Raw genomic sequence first — 18,339 nt, 5'->3', positions numbered from 1 at the left:
TAGGGATGGAGTAAGGGGGAGTAGGGAGGGAGTAGGGGGAGTAGGGGGGGAGTAGGGAGGGGTAGGGGGGAGTAGGGGGAGTAGGGAGGAGTATGAAGGAGTAGGGGGAATAGAGACGGAGTAGGGGGAGTATGGAGGAGTAGGGGGAGCAGGGAGAGTAGGGAAGGAGTAGGGGGAGTAGGGAGGGGTAGGGAGGCGTAGTGAGGAAGTAGGGAGGAGTAGTGAGGAAGTAGGGACGAGTAGGGGGAGTAGGGAGGGAGTAAGGAGGAGTAAGGGGGAGTAGGGAGGGAGTAGGGAGGGAGTAGGGAGGAGTAGGATGAGTAAGGAGGGAGTAAGGAGGGAGTAAGGGGGAGTAGGGAGGGAGTAGGGGGAGTAGGGAGGGAGTAGGGGGTGTAGGGAGGGAGTAGGGAGGGTGTAGGGAGGAGTAGGGAGGGTGTAGGGAGAGAGTAGGGAGGAGTAGGGAGAAGTAGGGAGGAAGTAGGGAGGAGTAGGGGGAGTAGGGAGGGAGTAGGGGGAGTAGGGAGGGGTAGTGAGGAAGTAGGGAGGAGTAAGGGGGAGTAGGGAGGGAGTAGGGGGAGTAGGGAGGATTAGGGAGGGAGTAGGGGGAGTAGGGAGGGAGTAGGGAGGGAGTAGGGAGGGAGTAGGGAGGGTGTAGGGAGGGAGTAGGGAGGGAGTAGGGGGAGTAGGGAGGGAGTAGGGAGGAGTAGGAAGGGTGTAGGGAGGGTGTAGGGGGAGTAGGGAGGGAGTAGGGAGGGAGTAGGGAGGGTGTAGGAAGGGTGTAGGGAGGGAGTAGGGAGGATTAGGGAGGGAGTAGGGAGAAGTAGGGAGGGAGTTGGGAGGAAGTAGGGAGGGAGTAAGGGGAGTAGGGAGGGAGTAGGGGGAGTAGGGAGGAGTAGGGAGGGAGTAGCGAGGGAGTAGGGAGGGTGTAGGGAGGGAGTAGGGAGGAGTAGGGAGGGAGTAGGAAGGGTGTAGGGAGGGAGTAGGGAAGGAGTAGGGAGGATTAGCGAGAGAGGAGGGAGGAGTAGGGAGGGAGTAGGGAGGGTGTAGGGAGGAGTAGGGAGGGAGTAGGGAGTAGTAGGGAGGGAGTAGGGAGGAGTAGGGAGGGAGTTGGCGGGGAGTAGGGAGGAGTAGGGAGGGAGTAAGGAGGGTGTAGGGAGGAGTAGGGAGGGAGTAGGGAGGAGTAGGGAGGGAGTAGGGAGGGTGTAGGGAGGGAGTAGGGAGGGTGTAGGGAGGGAGTAGGGAGGAAGTAGGGAGGGAGTAGGGAGGGAGTTGGGGGGAGTAGGGAGGGAGTTGGGGGGGAGTAGGGAGGGAGTAGGGAGTGTGTAGGGAGGGTGTAGGGAGGTGTAGGGAGGAGAAGGGAGGGTGTAGGGAGGGAGTAGGGGGATAATAGATACTGACAGGAATACTCCTCAGATCCTGTACTTCAGCTCTGGGACGCCCCTTCTTCTTCCCCTCCCCTCTTTCACTACAAGGAGGACCTGCAAGAGAAAAAGAGAGTGTGGAGGAGATAGAGAAAAAGAGAGTGGTGGAGGAGATAGAGAAAAAGAGAGTGTGGAGGAGATAGAGAAAAAGAGAGTGGTGGAGGAGATAGAGAAAAAGAGAGTGGTGGAGGAGATCGAGAAAAAGAGAGTGTGGAGGAGATAGAGAAAAAGAGAGTGGTGGAGGAGATAGAGAAAAAGAGAGTGGTGGAGGAGATAGAGAAAAAAAGTGTGGAGGAGATAGAGAAAAAGAGAGTGGTGGAGGAGATAGAGAAAAAGAGAGTGGTGGAGGAGATAGAGAAAAAGAGAGTGGTGGAGGAGATAGAGAAAAGAGAGTGGTGGAGGAGATAGAGAAAAAGAGAGTGTGGAGGAGATAGAGAAAAAGAGAGTGGTGGAGGAGATAGAGAAAAGAGAGTGGTGGAGGAGATAGAGAAAAAGAGAGTGTGGAGGAGATAGAGAAAAAGAGAGTGGTAGAGAAAAAGGAGATAGAGAAAAAGAGAGTGGTGGAGGAGATAGAGAAAAAGAGAGTGTGGAGGAGATAGAGAAAAAGAGAGTGTGGAGGAGATAGAGAAAAAGAGAGTGGTGGAGGAGATAGAGAAAAAGAGAGTGGTGGAGGAGATAGAGAAAAAGAGAGTGGTGGAGGAGATAGAGAAAAAGAGAGTGGTGGAGGAGATAGAGAAAAAGAGAGTGGTGGAGGAGATAGAGAAAAAGAGAGTGGTGGAGGAGATAGAGAAAAAGAGAGTGGTGGAGGAGATAGAGAAAAAGAGAGTGGTGGAGGAGATAGAGAAAAAGAGAGTGGTGGAGGAGATAGAGAAAAAGAGAGTGGTGGAGGAGATAGAGAAAAAGAGAGTGTGGAGGAGATAGAGAAAAAGAGAGTGTGGAGGAGATAGAGAAAAAGAGAGTGTGGAGGAGATAGAGAAAAAGAGAGTGTGGAGGAGATAGAGAAAAAGAGAGTGGTGGAGGAGATAGAGAAAAAGAGAGTGTGGAGGAGATAGAGAAAAAGAGAGTGTGGAGGAGATAGAGAAAAAGAGAGTGTGGAGGAGATAGAGAAAAAGAGAGTGTGGAGGAGATAGAGAAAAAGAGAGTGGTGGAGGAGATAGAGAAAAAGAGAGTGTGGAGGAGATAGAGAAAAAGAGAGTGTGGAGGAGATAGAGAAAAAGAGAGTGGTGGAGGAGATAGAGAAAGGGGAACAGTTGGGATTACTGTGACCTGTTTCACTGGTTCAATTCACAACACACACAGCTCCCTTCCAACTCAGGCAGACAGGAGAATAAAACACATTTGGAACACATTCAAGTGCATACAAATGTCAATATTTTTTACTGTGGAACAAAGCATAGATAAAAACAGTTGATAGTCTTTGTCACAAGGACAAAGATGAATCTTCACTGGCTTGGATTATACCTGCTCAGCAACAGAGCAATAGTCACACCTCAAGATATATTAAAAACCAGTGTAGGCACAGCTGTGGCAGCGGGTTAAAGGCTGTTTAGTGTGTGTGTGTGTGTGTGTGTGTGTGTGTGTGTGTGTGTGTGTGTGTGTGTGTGTGTGTGTGTGTGTGTGTGTGTGTGTGTGTGTGTGTGTGTGTGTGTGTGTGTGTGTGTGTGTGTGTGTGTGTGTGTGTGTGTGTGTGTGTGTGTGTGTGTGTGTGTGTGTGCATGTCCGTGCCTGCGTGCATCAGCATAAGTATGTAAAGGCCATTTGCTGATCCAAATAAATCACCTATAAATCACCAAAGCCTCTGACACAGCACACAGAGGACTCTCTTCCTCTCTCTTTCTTCTAACGCTCTCTCCCTCTCTCTTTCTTCTATCGCTCTCTCCCTCTCACTCCCCTCTCTCTCACCCACCCTCTCTCTCTACATATACAACTTACACCACTTTCTCCTCCTTATCTCTCTTTTCCCACTCCCGACACACTCTCTCTTTCTCTACCTCTCAATTCCTATTGTCCTCCATCCCCTCTCCATCCTTCCCCCCCATGCCTCTCTCCCTGGGTAAGGAGGGCAGGCCTCCACCTTACCTATTTCCCTCTCTCCCACAATTACATCTCTTCTCTATCAGCCCTCTACTCCATTACACTACAGTTTGAGGGGAGGGGGGAGGGGTCAGAGGTGAAGGGGGAGACCTAAACAGTGACCTCCAACTGATACTCCACCATTCATAGGAGGAAAGTGTGATGGAGGATAGAGGGGGTGAGGAAAGTGTGATGGAGGATAGAGGGGGTGAGGAAAGTGTGATGGAGGATAGAGGGGTGAGGAAAGTGTGATGGAGGATAGAGGGGGTGAGGAAAGTGTGATGGAGGATAGAGGGGTGAGGAAAGTGTGATGGAGGATAGAGGGGGTGAGGAAAGTGTGATGGAGGATAGAGATGGTGGGGAAAGTGTGAGGGATGATAGAGGGGGTGAGGAAAGTGTGATGGAGGATAGAGGGGGTGAGGAAAGTGTGATGGGGGATAGAGGGGGTGAGGAAAGTGTGATGGAGGATAGAGGGGTGAGGAAAGTGTGATGGAGGATAGAGGGGTGAGGAAAGTGTGATGGAGGATAGAGGGGGTGAGGAAAGTGTGATGGAGGATAGAGATGGTGGGGAAAGTGTGAGGGATGATAGAGGGGGTGAGGAAAGTGTGATGGAGGATAGAGGGGGTGAGGAAAGTGTGATGGAGGATAGAGGGGTGAGGAAAGTGTGATGGAGGATAGAGGGGTGAGGAAAGTGTGATGGAGGATAGAGGGGTGAGGAAAGTGTGATGGAGGATAGAGGGGTGAGGAAAGTGTGATGGAGGATAAAGGGGGTGAGGAAAGTGTGATGGAGGATAGAGGGGTGAGGATAGAGGGGTGAGGAAAGTGTGATGGAGGATAGAGGATTGAGGATAGAGGGGTGAGGAAAGTGTGATGGAGGATAGAGGGGTGAGGATAGAGGGGTGAGGAAAGTGTGATGGAGGATAGAGTGGTGAGGAAGGTGTGATGGAGGATAGAGGGGGTGAGGAAAGTGTGATGGAGGATAGAGGGGTGAGGAAAGTATGATGGAGGATAGAGGGGGTGAGGAAAGTGTGATGGAGGATAGAGGGGTGAGGAAAGTGTGATGGAGGATAGAGGGGTGAGGAAAGTGTGATGGAGGATAGAGGGGGTGAGGAAAGTATGATGGATGATAGAGGGGGTGAGGAAAGTGTGATGGAGGATAGAGGGGGTGAGGAAAGTGTGATGGAGGATAGAGGGGGTGAGGAAAGTGTGATGGAGGATAAAGGGGGTGAGGAAAGTGTGATGGAGGATAAAGGGGGTGAGGAAAGTGTGATGGAGGATAGAGGGGGAGGAAAGTGTGATGGAGGATAGAGGGGTGAGGAAAGTGTGATGGAGGATAGAGGGGGTGAGGAAAGTGTGATGGAGGGTAGATGGGGTGAGGAAAGTGTGATGGAGGATAGAGATGGTGGGGAAAATGTGAAGGAGGATAGAGGGGGTGAGGAAAGTGTGATGGAGGGTAGATGGGGTGAGGAAAGTGTGATGGAGGATAGAGATGGTGGGGAAAATGTGAAGGAGGATAGAGGGGGTGAGGAAAGTGTGATGGAGGATAGAGGGGGTGAGGAAAGTGTGATGGAGGATAGAGGGGTGAGGAAAGTGTGATGGAGGATAGAGGGGGTGAGGAAAGTGTGATGGAGGATAGAGAGGGTGAGGAAAGTGTGATGGAGGATAGAGAGGGGTGAGGAAAGTGTGATGGAGGATAGAGGGGTGAGGAATGTGTGATGGAGGATAGAGGGGGTGAGGAAAGTGTGATGGAGGATAGAGGGGTGAGGAAAGTATGATGGAGGATAGAGGGGGTGAGGAAAGTGTGATGGAGGATAGAGGGGTGAGGAAAGTGTGATGGAGGATAGAGGGGGTGAGGAAAGTGTGATGGAGGATAGAGATGGTAGGGAAAGTGTGAGGGATGATAGAGGGGGTGAGGAAAGTGTGATGGAGGATAGAGGGGGTGAGGAAAGTGTGATGGAGGATAGAGGGGGTGAGGAAAGTGTGATGGAGGATAAAGGGGTGAGGAAAGTGTGATGAGGATAAAGGGGTGAGGAAAGTGTGATGGAGGATAGAGGGGTGAGGAAAGTGTGATGGAGGATAGAGGGGGTGAGGAAAGTGTGATCGAGGATAGAGGGGTGAGGAAAGTGTGATGGAGGATAAAGGGGGTGAGGAAAGTGTGATGAGGATAAAGGGGGTGAGGAAAGTGTGATGGAGGATAGAGGGGTGAGGAAAGTGTGATGGAGGATAGAGGGGGTGAGGAAAGTGTGATCGAGGATAGAGGGGTGAGGAAAGTGTGATGGAGGGTAGATGGGGTGAGGAAAGTGTGATGGAGGATATAGATGGTGGGGAAAATGTGAAGGAGGATAGAGGGGGTGAGGAAAGTGTGATGGAGGGTAGATGGGGTGAGGAAAGTGTGATGGAGGATAGAGATGGTGGGGAAAATGTGAAGGAGGATAGAGGGGGTGAGGAAAGTGTGATGGAGGATAGAGGGGGTGAGGAAAGTGTGATGGAGGATAGAGGGGTGAGGAAAGTGTGATGGAGGATAGAGGGGGTGAGGAAAGTGTGATGGAGGATAGAGGGGTGAGGAAAGTGTGATGGAGGATAGAGGGGGTGAGGAAAGTGTGATGGAGGATAGAGGGGTGAGGAAAGTGTGATGGAGGATAGAGGGGGTGAGGAAAGTGTGATGGAGGATAGAGGGGTGAGGAAAGTGTGATGGAGGATAGAGGGGTGAGGAAAGTGTGATGGAGGATAGAGGGGGTGAGGAAAGTGTGATGGAGGATAGAGGGGTGAGGAAAGTGTGATGGAGGATAGAGGGGGTGAGGAAAGTGTGATGGAGGATAGAGGGGTGAGGAAAGTGTGATGGAGGATAGAGGGGGTGAGGAAAGTGTGATGGAGGATAGAGGGGTGAGGAAAGTGTGATGGAGTATAGAGGGGTGAGGAAAGTGTGATGGAGGATAGAGGGGGTGAGGAATGTGTGATGGAGGATAGAGGGGGTGAGGAAAGTGTGATGGAGGATAGAGGGGTGAGGATAGAGGGGGTGAGGAAAGTGTGATGGAGGATAGAGGGGTGAGGAAAGTGTGATGGAGGATAGAGGGGGTGAGGAAAGTGTGATGGAGGATAGAGGGGGTGAGGAAAGTGTGATGGAGGATAGAGGGGGTGAGGAAAGTGTGATGGATGATAGAGGGGGTGAGGAAAGTGTGATGGAGGATAGAGGGGGTGAGGAAAGTGTGAGGGATAGAGGGTGGGGAAACAGTGGGGAAAGAGACTGAGGGGAGGATGTAGAGGCAAGGGAAGAGAGGAGGGAGATGGAAGACGTTGTTCCTCCAACTAATGTCCCAGGCTTGTCCCATTCTAAAGATCCCAACTAATGTCCCAGGCTAGTCCCATTCTAAAGATCCCAACTAATGTCCCAGGCTAGTCCCATTCTAAAGATCCCAACTAATGTCCCAGGCTAGTCCCATTCTAAAGATCCCAACTAATGTCCCAGGCTAGTCCCATTCTAAAGATCCCAACTAATGTCCCAGGCAAGTCCCATTCTAAAGATCCCAACTAATGTCCCAGGCTAGTCCCATTCTAAAGATCCCAACTAATGTCCCAGGCTAGTCCCATTCTAAAGATCCCAACTAATGTCCCAGGCTAGTCCCATTCTAAAGATCCCAACTAATGTCCCAGGCTAGTCCCATTCTAAAGATCCCAACTAATGTCCCAGGCTAGTCCCATTCTAAAGATTCCAACTAATGTCCCAGGCTAGTCCCATTCTAAAGATCCCAACTAATGTCCCAGGCTAGTCCCATTCTAAAGATCCCAACTAATGTCCCAGGCAAGTCCCATTCTAAAGATCCCAACTAATGTCCCAGGCAAGTCCCATTCTAAAGATCCCAACAAATACATCTAGTCACCTTTCAACGTCCACTGTTTTACTAGTCCTGAGACAAATACACAGGCCTTGATTGTACTATTAACAGAGAAATGCCATCGAGATCAGGGCCTATGTCTGTCTGAAAGAATTACAGAAGTGTAAGAGTCATTATTATTCATACCGAAACACCTGTTAGGGCAGAGATTTTGCTCAGCCCTCAATCACTCTCAGTAAACATGAGAAAAGGTTCATGGATTACATGTACTCTTCCATGGCAATGATGCAGGGAAAATGAAGATATTATTCTGGCATAAACAGCTCTCTCAATGATGGCTGTGTAACTTATTGTACACACACACACACACGCACACACCCCTCCCAACAAACGGACGCACAACTCAGATTAAGTGTAAAGAGTTGAGTTAATATTCCTCAGAAACATTGGCCTATTAGATGTCTCCCTTGCAGCAGGAGAGGTGATTCAGTCAGACGGTGCAGTTCTTGAGCTGAGAGGAAATTGAGCGTGAATTTTAATTCCTGTCTTGGAAAATAAAGGTCTCTTATAAAAAGAGGCATAATTAATGAATTTCGCTCATGGGTAAGATATGTTCCCGTTGCTATGGAAATGAGACCCACTTGTCTTAGCTACTACCAGCATCCAGCCTCTTTCCCGATGAAACTAAACACGTACACAAGAACACATGTACGTATAAATAGAAAGATAGAGCTAAAACACACACACACATACACACACTCAATAACTTTGTCAAAACAATGCCTAGTTTCTCTGTGAATCTCCATCACCCACATGAGACTGGCAAACACATACACACAAACACAAGCACTCACTCGTGCACACACCACCCTCCCAGCTGTCTAAACTGCAGCTGCACATTGTTCAACCTCACTGGATAGAGAGAAAAAAGGAGATGAGAGAAGAATGGACAAGAGCAAAGGGAAGGTATGATCAGAGAGGAGGACAAGAGAGGGGAGAAGAGAGGAGCAGAGGGGAGGAGAAGAGAGGACAAGAGAGGGGAGAAGAGAGGAGCAGAGGGGAGGAGAAGAGAGGAGCAAAGGGAAGGTATGATCAGAGAGGAGGACAAGAGAGGGGAGAAGAGAGGAGCAGAGGGGAGGAGAAGAGAGGACAAGAGAGGGGAGAAGAGAGGAGCAGAGGGGAGGAGAAGAGAGGACACGAGAGGTGAGAAGAGAGGAGCAGAGGGGAGGAGAAGAGAGGAGCAAAGGGAAGGTATGATCAGAGAGGAGGACAAGAGAGGGGAGAAGAGAGGAGCAGAGGGGAGGAGAAGAGAGGACAAGAGAGGGAAGAAGAGAGGAGCAGAGGGGAGGAGAAGAGAGGACAAGAGAGGGGAGAAGAGAGGAGCAGAGGGGAGGAGAAGAGAGGACAAGAGAGGGGAGAAGAGAGGAGCAGAGGGGAGGAGAAGAGAGGACAAGAGAGGGGAGAAGAGAGGAGCAGAGGGGAGGAGAAGAGAGGAAAAGAGAGGGGAGAAGAGAGGACAAGAGAGGGGATAAGAGAGGAGCAGAGGGGAGGAGAAGAGAGGACAAGAAAGGGGAGAAGAGAGGACAAGAGAGGGGAGAAGAGAGGAGCAGATGTGAGGAGAAGAGAGGAGCAGAGGGGAGGAGAAGAGAGGAGCAGATGTGAGGAGAAGAGAGGAGCAGAGGGGAGGAGAAGAGAGGACAAGAGAGGGGAGAAGAGAGGACAAGAGAGGGGAGAAGAGAGGAGCAGAGGGGAGGAGAAGAGAGGAGCAGAGGGGAGGAGAAGAGAGGAGCAGATGTGAGGAGAAGAGAGGAGCAGAGGGGAGGAGAAGAGAGGACAAGAGAGGGGAGAAGAGAGGACAAGAGAGGGGAGAAGAGAGGAGCAGAGGGGAGGAGAAGAGAGGACAAGAGAGGGGAGAAGAGAGGAGCAGAGGGGAGGAGAAGAGAGGACAAGAGATGGGAGAAGAGAGGAGCAGAGGGGAGGAGAAGAGAGGACAAGAGAGGGAGAAGAGAGGAGAAGAGGGGAGGAGAAGCGAGGACAAGAGAGGGGAGAAGAGAGGAGCAGAGGGGAGGAGAAGAGAGGACAAGAGAGGGAGAAGAGAGGAGCAGAGGGGAGGAGAAGAGAGGACAAGAGAGGGGAGAAGAGAGGAGCAGAGGGGAGGAGAAGAGAGGACAAGAGAGGGGAGAAGAGAGGAGCAGAGGGGAGGAGAAGAGAGGACAAGAGAGGGGAGAAGAGAGGAGCAGAGGGGAGGAGAAGAGAGGACAAGAGAGGGGAGGATAGAGGAGCAGAGGGGAGGAGAAGAGAGGACAAGAGAGAACAAGAGAGGGGAGAAGAGAGGAGCAGAGGGGAGGAGAAGAGAGGACAAGAGAGGGGAGAAGAGAGGAGCAGAGGGGAGGAGAAGAGAGGACAAGAGAGGAGAGAATAGGGGTGGAGGACAAAATACGAGTCAGGCCCCAGAAGAATTGCCAGCTGCCTAATGATCTCAAATAACCTCTGTGTTCGCCTAGCTACGCCCGCCTGCTACCACTTCCCCTGAGTACTACACACACACACACACACGCACACACACGCACACACACAGACCCTCATTATGCATATAACAGACATGGGCTGGAATGACTGACTGTCCTGTATAAACAGCAGATCTACATATGACGATGTACTGTATGTATGTTGACATGCATGTTGTTGTAGATCTGCTCTTTGCTGTGGTTGGGAGTGAACTGTCTGTGTGTCTGACACAAAGGCTCCTATGTGTGAGAGGGACAAGAAATGGTTCCTCTCTGTGTTGCTGTGGTGTGTCTGTGTGTGTATTTCCTACAGTAGTTTGTGTGTGTGTGTGTGTGTGTGTGTGTGTGTGTGTGTGTGTGTGTGTGTGTGTGTGTGTGTGTGTGTGTGTGTGTGTGTGTGTGTGTGTGTGTGTGTGTGTGTGTGTGTGTGTGTGTGTGTGTGTGTGTGTGTGTGTGTGTGTGTGTGTGTGTGTGTGTGTGTGTGTGTGTGTGTGATCACTTGATCTCTCTCTCTCCCCACTAGACATCAATTCCTTACAGTCTCTTTCTTTTATACACTTTGTTGACCCTTTCCTTCTCTCTCTCACCCTTTCCTTCTCTCTCACCCTTTCCTTCTCTCTCTCACCCTTTCCTTCTCTCTCTCACCCTTTCCTTCTCTCTCTCACCCTTTCCTTCTCTCTCACCCTTTCCTTCTCTCTTTCACCCTTTCCTTCTCTCTCACCCTTTCATTCTCTCTCTCACCCTTTCATTCTCTCTCACCCTTTCATTCTCTCTCTCACCCTTTCCTTCTCTCTCACCCTTTCCTTCTCTCTATCACCCTTTCCTTCTCTCTCTCACCCTTTCCTTCTCTCTCACCCTTTCCTTCTCTCTCTCACCCTTTCCTTCTCTCTCACCCTTTCCTTCTCTCTCTCACCCTTTCCTTCTCTCTCTCACCCTTTCCTTCTCTCTCACCCTTTCCTTCTCTCTATCACCCTTTCCTTCTCTCTCTCACCCTTTCCTTCTCTCTCACCCTTTCATTCTCTCTCTCACCCTTTCCTTCTCTCTCACCCTTTCCTTCTCTCTCACCCTTTCCTTCTCTCACCCTTTCCTTCTCTCTCTCCCCCTTTCCTTCTCTCTCACCCTTTCCTTCTCTCTCTCACCCTTTCCTTCTCTCTCTCCCCCTTTCCTTCTCTCTCTCCCCCTTTCCTTCTCTCTCTCACCCTTTCCTTCTCTCTCTCACCCTTTCCTTCTCTCTCTCACCCTTTCCTTCTCTCTCTCTCACCCTTTCCTTCTCTCTCTCACCCTTTCCGTCTCTCTCTCACGCTTTCCTTCTCTCTCACCCTTTCTTTTTCTCTCTCACCCTTTCCTTCTCTCTCACACCCTTTCCTTCTCTCTCTCACCCTTTCCTTCTCTCTCTCACCCTCTTCTTTTATCATAGAAATTCTCCTCAATGTCTTGATCTTCTCTTTCCCCATCTCTGACCTTTTCCTCTTTTCATGTCTTTCACTCTCCCTCTGAAATGTTAGTAATAATCTCATCACTCTCTCTCTCTTTCTCTCTCTCTCCCTTCTCCGTCTTTCTCCCCCTCTCTTTCTCTCCATCTCCCCCTATCTGTCTCTCTCTCATTCTCCCCCTCTCTCTCACTCCCCCTCTCTTTCTCTCCCTCTATCCCTCTCTGTCTCTCTCATTCTCCCCCTCTCTCCCTATCTCTCTCTGTCTCTCTCTCCCCCTCTCTGTCTTTCTCTCCCTCTCCCCCTATCTCTCTCTGCCTCTCTCCCTTTCTCTCCTCCTATCTCTCTCCCCCTCTCTGTCTTTCTCTCCCTCTCCCCCTATTTCTCTCTGTCTCTCTCCCTTTCTCTCCTCCTATCTCTCTCCCCCTCTCTGTCTTTCTCTCCCTCTCCCCTATCTTTCTCTGTCTTTCTCTCCCTCTTCCCTCTCTGTCTTTCTCTCCCTCTCCCCTCTCTGTCTTTCTCTCCCTCCTCTGTCTTTCTCTCCCTCTCTCCCACCTCTTTCTCTCTCTCCCTTTCCCCCTCTTTCTCTCTCTCTATCCCTCTTTCACCTTTGTCTCTCTCTCCCCCTCTCCCACCTCTGTCTCTCTCTCTCCCCCTCTCACCTCTGTCTCTCTCTCCCTCCCTCTCTCTCTCTCTCTCTCTCTCTCTCTCTATCCCACTCCCACCTCTGTCTCTCTCTCCCTATCCTCTCTCTCCCACTCCTCTCTCTCTCTCTTGCTCTCTCTCTGTATGTCTCCCACCCGTCTCTCCCTCTCCTCTCTCGCTCTGTATGCCTCTCTCTCTCGCTATCCCCCCCCCTCTCTCTGTCTGACATCTCTATCGCTCCCTGGTCTGTTTCCAGACAGTTAATAGGCAGAGAGGAGTGTCACCACCATAACATTACAGCTTCAGGTAGCCCAGACACATTCATTTTCCCTTTCCCTCTCTGGCTGAGGGCTATGCAAGGTGCACACCCACACACACACACACACACACACACACACACACACACACACACACACACACACACACACACACACACACACACACACACACACACACACACACACACACACACACACACACACACACACACACACACACACACAGGACTAAACTTCACTTCTCCATTTGATAGCACGAAGTGCACTAGAGAGCATTCTCTATGAGCCAAGAATCCACACACAGCACAGCTCAACTGTGGGGGTATCTTGTTACCAAAGAAGATATGCCACGCTTTAAACAGCAGAATCAACAGAAAACCCAATACTCACTGATTTCTGCTGTATAATCGTGCATTTTGAATAGACTTCCATTGATTGTAGAGCATTCTGTTCCACTGTCAGACTGCCTGGTCTGCCTCATACCATTCTAAAGAAACCATAGAGGTTAACTAAACCTTTGTTCTATCATTCTATTGGCCCAAAACCAACAGTCTGCTCACTCGCATCCAATCACAGAAGCTCTGGATGACTGAACTTCCATCTAGAATCATGGGAAATCAGGCCCACTGGTGAAATGATATCACGTAGGAGCTGCTGAGGAGAAAAACACACATTGCTCTGAGAGGGATGAATTTCCTAGACAGTTTCCCACGTACTACATTATTAGCATGGCGCATAAAAGGCTATAGCTCGCTCTTGTTCAGGTTATCGTTCATTACATACGTATGATTACCGTGTAACACAGATCCAGACACAGAACAGCACTTCAGATAATATCTTTGACTGTGACTCACACACACACACACAGTCCTCCCCCCTCCTCCACTCCCCATCCCCTCATCCTGCCAAAAGGAGGTGTGACTAGAAGAAAAAGGGATCTCATACATACTCACCAACACCAGACAGAGAAACCCACAACAATTCAATTTCTCCCTCAAAACAAACATTACTAATCTATACCTCCTATCGATTTTGTGTTTTCACCACTGAGAGAGTTTAAAGGGGTGGACATCGACAGAGAGGAGAAAGGCTATGGGACAGATGAGAGAGAGGGAGGGTAGAAAGAGAGAAGAGATAAAAGAGAGAGCGAGAGAGAGAAAGTGAGAGAGTGAGAAAGTGAGAGAGTGAGAAAGTGAGAGATAGAGATTCTACAAAGAGATGCTTGGTCAGTAGATGGAGTCTGTGTGGTGGGTTGGAGACTAGGGTCTACACTGTTGGTAGCCTGACATCTAAGAACCGCAGGTACACACACACACACACACACACACATACACACAAACAAGCAGCCAATGCTCAGGGACAAAAAGCCCTCCATCCTATGTCACTGGTGAACTGCCACCACGCGGCCCATACGTCCACGACTCTGGCATTTCCCGTGGTTAGAACCATACGAACATGACTCTGGCATTTCCCGTGGTTAGAACCATACGACCACGACTCTGGCATTTCCCGTGGTTAGAACCATACGTCCACGACTCTGGCATTTCCCGTGGTTAGAAGCATACGACCACGACTCTGGCATGCAGGCACACACACCACACTGTTAGAATAAAGGTGCTATCTAGAACCTTAAAGGGTTCCGAGGTGAAGATAATGAACCCCCACCCCCAAGAACCCCCCAATGCACCAACAACCAAGAGAATGAACCCCCACCCCCAAGAACCCCCAATGCACCAACAACCAAGAGAATGGACCCCCACCCCCAAGAACCCCCAATACACCAACAACCAAGAGAATGAACCCCCACCCCCAAGAACCCCCAATGCACCAACAACCAAGAGAATGAACCCCCACCCCCAAGAACCCCCAATGCACCAACAACCAAGAGAATGAACCCCCACCCCCAATGCACCAACAACCAAGAGAATGAACCCCCACCCCCAAGAACCCCCCAATGCACCAACAACCAAGAGAATGAACCCCCACCCCCAAGAACCCCCCAATGCACCAACAACCAAGAGAATGAACTCCCACCCCCAAGAACCCCCAATGCACCAACAACCAAGAGAATGAACCCCCCCAATAACCCCCAATGCACCAACAACCAAGAGAATGAACCCCCACCCCCAAGAACCCCCCAATGCACCAACAACCAAGAGAATGAACCCCCACCCCCAAGAACCCCCAATGCACCAACAACCAAGAGAATGAACCCCCACCCCCAAGAACCCCCAATGCACCAACAACCAAGATAATGAACCCCCATCCCCAAGAACCCCCATTGCACCAACAACCAAGAGAATGAACCCCCAGCCCCAAGAACCCCCCAATGCACCAACAACCAAGAGAATGAACCCCCACCCCCAAGAACCCCCCAATGCACCAACAACCAAGAGAATGAACCCCCACCCCCAAGAACCCCCCAATGCACCAACAACCAAGAGAATGAACCCCCACCCCCAAGAACCCCCCAATGCACCAACAACCAAGAGAATGAACCCCCACCCCCAAGAACCCCCCAATGCACCAACAACCAAGAGAATGAACCCCCACCCCCAAGAACCCCCCAATGCACCAACAACCAAGAGAATGAACCCCCACCCCCAAGAACCCCCCAATGCACCAACAACCAAGAGAATGAACCCCCACCCCAAGAACCCCCAATGCACCAACAACCAAGAGAATGAACCCCCACCCCCAAGAACCCCCAATGCACCAACAACCAAGAGAATGAACCCTCACCCCCAAGAACCCCCAATGCACCAACAACCAAGAGAATGAACCCCCACCCCCAAGAACCCCCAAATGCACCAACAACCAAGAGAATGAACCCCCACCCCAAGAACCCCCAATGCACCAACAACCAAGAGAATGAACCCCCACCCCCAAGAACCCCCAGTGCACCAACAACCAAGAGAATGAACCCCCACCCCCAAGAACCCCCAATGCACCAACAACCAAGAGAATGAACCCCCACCCCCAAGAACCCCCAATGCACCAACAACCAAGAGAATGAACCCCCACCCCCAAGAACCCCCAATGCACCAACAACCAAGAGAATGAACCCCCACCCCCAAGAACCCCCAATGCACCAACAACCAAGAGAATGAACCCCCACCCCCAAGAACCCCCAATGCACCAACAACCAAGAGAATGAACCCCCACCCCAAGAACCCCCAATGCACCAACAACCAAGAGAATGAACCCCCACCCCCAAGAACCCCCAATGCACCAACAACCAAGAGAATGAACCCTCACCCCCAAGAACCCCCCCCAATGCACCAACAACCAAGAGAATGAACCCCCACCCCAAGAACCCCCAATGCACCAACAACCAAGAGAATGAACCCCCACCCCCAAGAACCCCCAATGCACCAACAACCAAGAGAATGAACCCCCACCCCCAAGAACCCCCCCCAATGCACCAACAACCAAGAGAATGAACCCCCACCCCCAAGAACCCCCCAATGCAATGCACCAACAACCAAGAGAATGAACCCCCACCCCCAAGAACCCCCAATGCACCAACAACCAAGAGAATGAACCCCCACCCCCAAGAACCCCCAATTCACCAACAACCAAGAGAATAAACCCCCACCCCCAAGAACCCCCAATGCACCATCAACCAAGAGAATGAACCCCCACCCCCAAGAACCCCCAATGCACCAACAACCAAGAGAATGAACCCCCACCCCCAAGAACCCCCAAATGCACCAACAACCAAGAGAATGAACCAACAACCAAGAGAATGAACCCCCACCCCCAAGAACCCCCCAATGCACCAACAACCAAGAGAATGAACGCCCACCCCCAAGAACCCCCAATGCACCAACAACCAAGAGAATGAACCCCCACCCCCAAGAACCCCCAATGCACTAACAACCAAGAGAATGAACCCCCACCCCCAATGCACCAACAACCAAGAGAATGAACCCCCACCCCCAATGCACCAACAACCAAGAGAATGAACCCCCACCCCCAATGCACCAACAACCAAGAGAATGAACCCCCACCCCCAATGCACCAACAACCAAGAGAATGAACCAAAGAGAAAAAAGGAAAAGCCAGAAGAAAACAAAAGGACATGGAGGACAACGACGTGCTTCTACACCTGCACTGCTTGCTGTTTGGGGTTTTAGGCTGGGTTTTTGTACAGCACTTTGAGATATCAGCTGATGTATGAAGGGCTATATAAATACATTTGATTTGAACTAAAATCAGAACAGCAATGCCACCTGTATATGTTTGTGAGCCTGTCTGCCACTATTACATGTATGTGTGTGTTCTTGTATGTGTTTATTTGAATGATTTTGTTTAAAATATACTTATGTATCCAAAGTAAAAGTATAAATAATTAAAAATTCCTTATATTATATAAACCAGATGGCATCCTTTTATTTTTATTTGAGGGAAATCTATGAGTACACTCCAACATTGACATAATTGACAAATTTAGCATGTGTGTTTAGTGAGTTTGCCAGATTAGAGGCAGCAGGGATGACCAGGGACTTTCGGTTGATATGTGTGTGAATTGGACTATTTTCCTGTCCTGCTAAGCCTTCAAAATGTAACGAGTACTTTTTGTGTCAAGGAAAATGTATGGAGGAAATAGTACATTATTTTCTTAAGGAATGTAATGAAGTAAAAGTAATCAAAAATAGTTAAGTAAAGTACAGATACCCCCAAAACACGACTTAAGTAGTACTTTAAAGTATTTTTACTTAAGTACTTTACACCACTGCAAATAACCTTTTTGGAAACTTTATTGTCTAAGAGTGTAGTCTATTCCAGACAGACACCCTCTCTGGCCACATCCTGTCATGGTAGCTGTGTTTCGGGTATGGCAGAGTCACAACTCAACCACATCGCTTAATCCCTATGAGGACTACAATGTGAGGACTCCATGCTGCTTCTGTTAGTGAAGGAATCCCTCTCCCAGGTTTTGTATAAAAACAGGAGTAAAACCACTGGACTGCTGCGCTGGAAATACATAGTATGTGAATAGAATGCCTCACACAATACTGTACTTACGACGCGATTTGCTGGTTTGTCCTAAATGTTTATTTTACTGTATCTAAATTAGGCCCGTTAGTATCGTTAGTTACTAGTTATTATACTGGTTAGTATCGTTAGTTACTAGTTATTATACTGGTTAGTATCGTGGCAAGACACAAAGCGGAATTAACTTCTTTAGAACAGCCCTAATATTGGAAACAAACATCATTATGTTAAGAGTCCTCAAAAAAACATGTTTCAACCTATAGCACACACTATTTTACATACAGCAAGTTTTTAAAGGAACAAAGAGTTTGCTCCACTTTGTATTTTCATTTGTGCCATTGGAAAAATATTGTGATACTGGTACCGTCAAAGCCTTAATCTAAATGTGACTTTATACGTGACAAGTGACTCAAAATGTTTTGTCTGGGTAGCCTGGATCCCAATTGTTCTTGTTCACTTCACAATATCAGCGCAACGGTACCTGAGAATAGTTTGGCAACAGCCACTATTACAGCTCCAGTTGAGAGAACACCAATGGAAACACTGTTACGAGTATTATGAGGGTCATTGAAGCCCTTCTCCTCCAGACACCTGCTTAACTTTAGCTTCCTCTCCATCTGGGGACAGGGGACAAGTTCTCTTGGCTTAATACATGAATAAGGTATTATTCTACAGTCCCATGTGCCTTGGTATTCACAGGAAATGTACAGAAACCCTGTGGTAACACTGGGTACTTTCCAGTCACCGTAAGTGAAAGAGCCAGCACACTAATAGGGCTACAATATAACCAAAACAACCACTAGCAGGATGATAACAGCAGGATTATGGCAGCAGGACGCCAACAGCAGGATTATAGCAGCAGGATTATAGCAGCAGGACGCCAACAGCAGGATTATAGCAGCAGGATTATAGCAGCAGGATGATAACAACAGAATTATAGCAGCAGGATGATAACAACAGAATTATAGCAGCAGGATTATAGCAGCAGGATGATAACAGCAGAATTATAGCAGCAGGACGCCAACAGCAGGATTATAGCAGCAGGATTATAGCAGCAGGATGATAACAACAGAATTATAGCAGCAGGATGATAACAGCAGAATTATAGCAGCAGGATGATAACAGCAGAATTATAGCAGCAGAATTATAGC

At 49.5% G+C, this 18,339-nt stretch overlaps 1 protein-coding gene across 4 annotated transcripts in view; it reads right to left on the bottom strand.

Moving 5' to 3' along the window:
* Positions 1–18,339, bottom strand: part of znf512b (zinc finger protein 512B) — a 90,388-nt gene that overhangs the window by 53,458 nt on the left and 18,591 nt on the right. For all 4 annotated transcript variants that reach the window (XM_046365010.1, XM_046365007.1, XM_046365009.1 and 1 more), the window contains one exon: positions 1,399–1,478. In XM_046365010.1, the coding sequence (XP_046220966.1) occupies positions 1,399–1,478 (80 nt within the window). The remainder of the gene's footprint in view (positions 1–1,398; positions 1,479–18,339) is intronic.

Source organism: Oncorhynchus gorbuscha, linkage group LG10, assembly GCF_021184085.1.
Source record: "Oncorhynchus gorbuscha isolate QuinsamMale2020 ecotype Even-year linkage group LG10, OgorEven_v1.0, whole genome shotgun sequence".
Taxonomy (NCBI): Eukaryota; Metazoa; Chordata; class Actinopteri; order Salmoniformes; family Salmonidae; genus Oncorhynchus; species Oncorhynchus gorbuscha.
The sequence above is the reverse complement of the archived record's forward strand: the minus strand, read 5'-3'. Positions and strand labels throughout refer to the sequence as shown.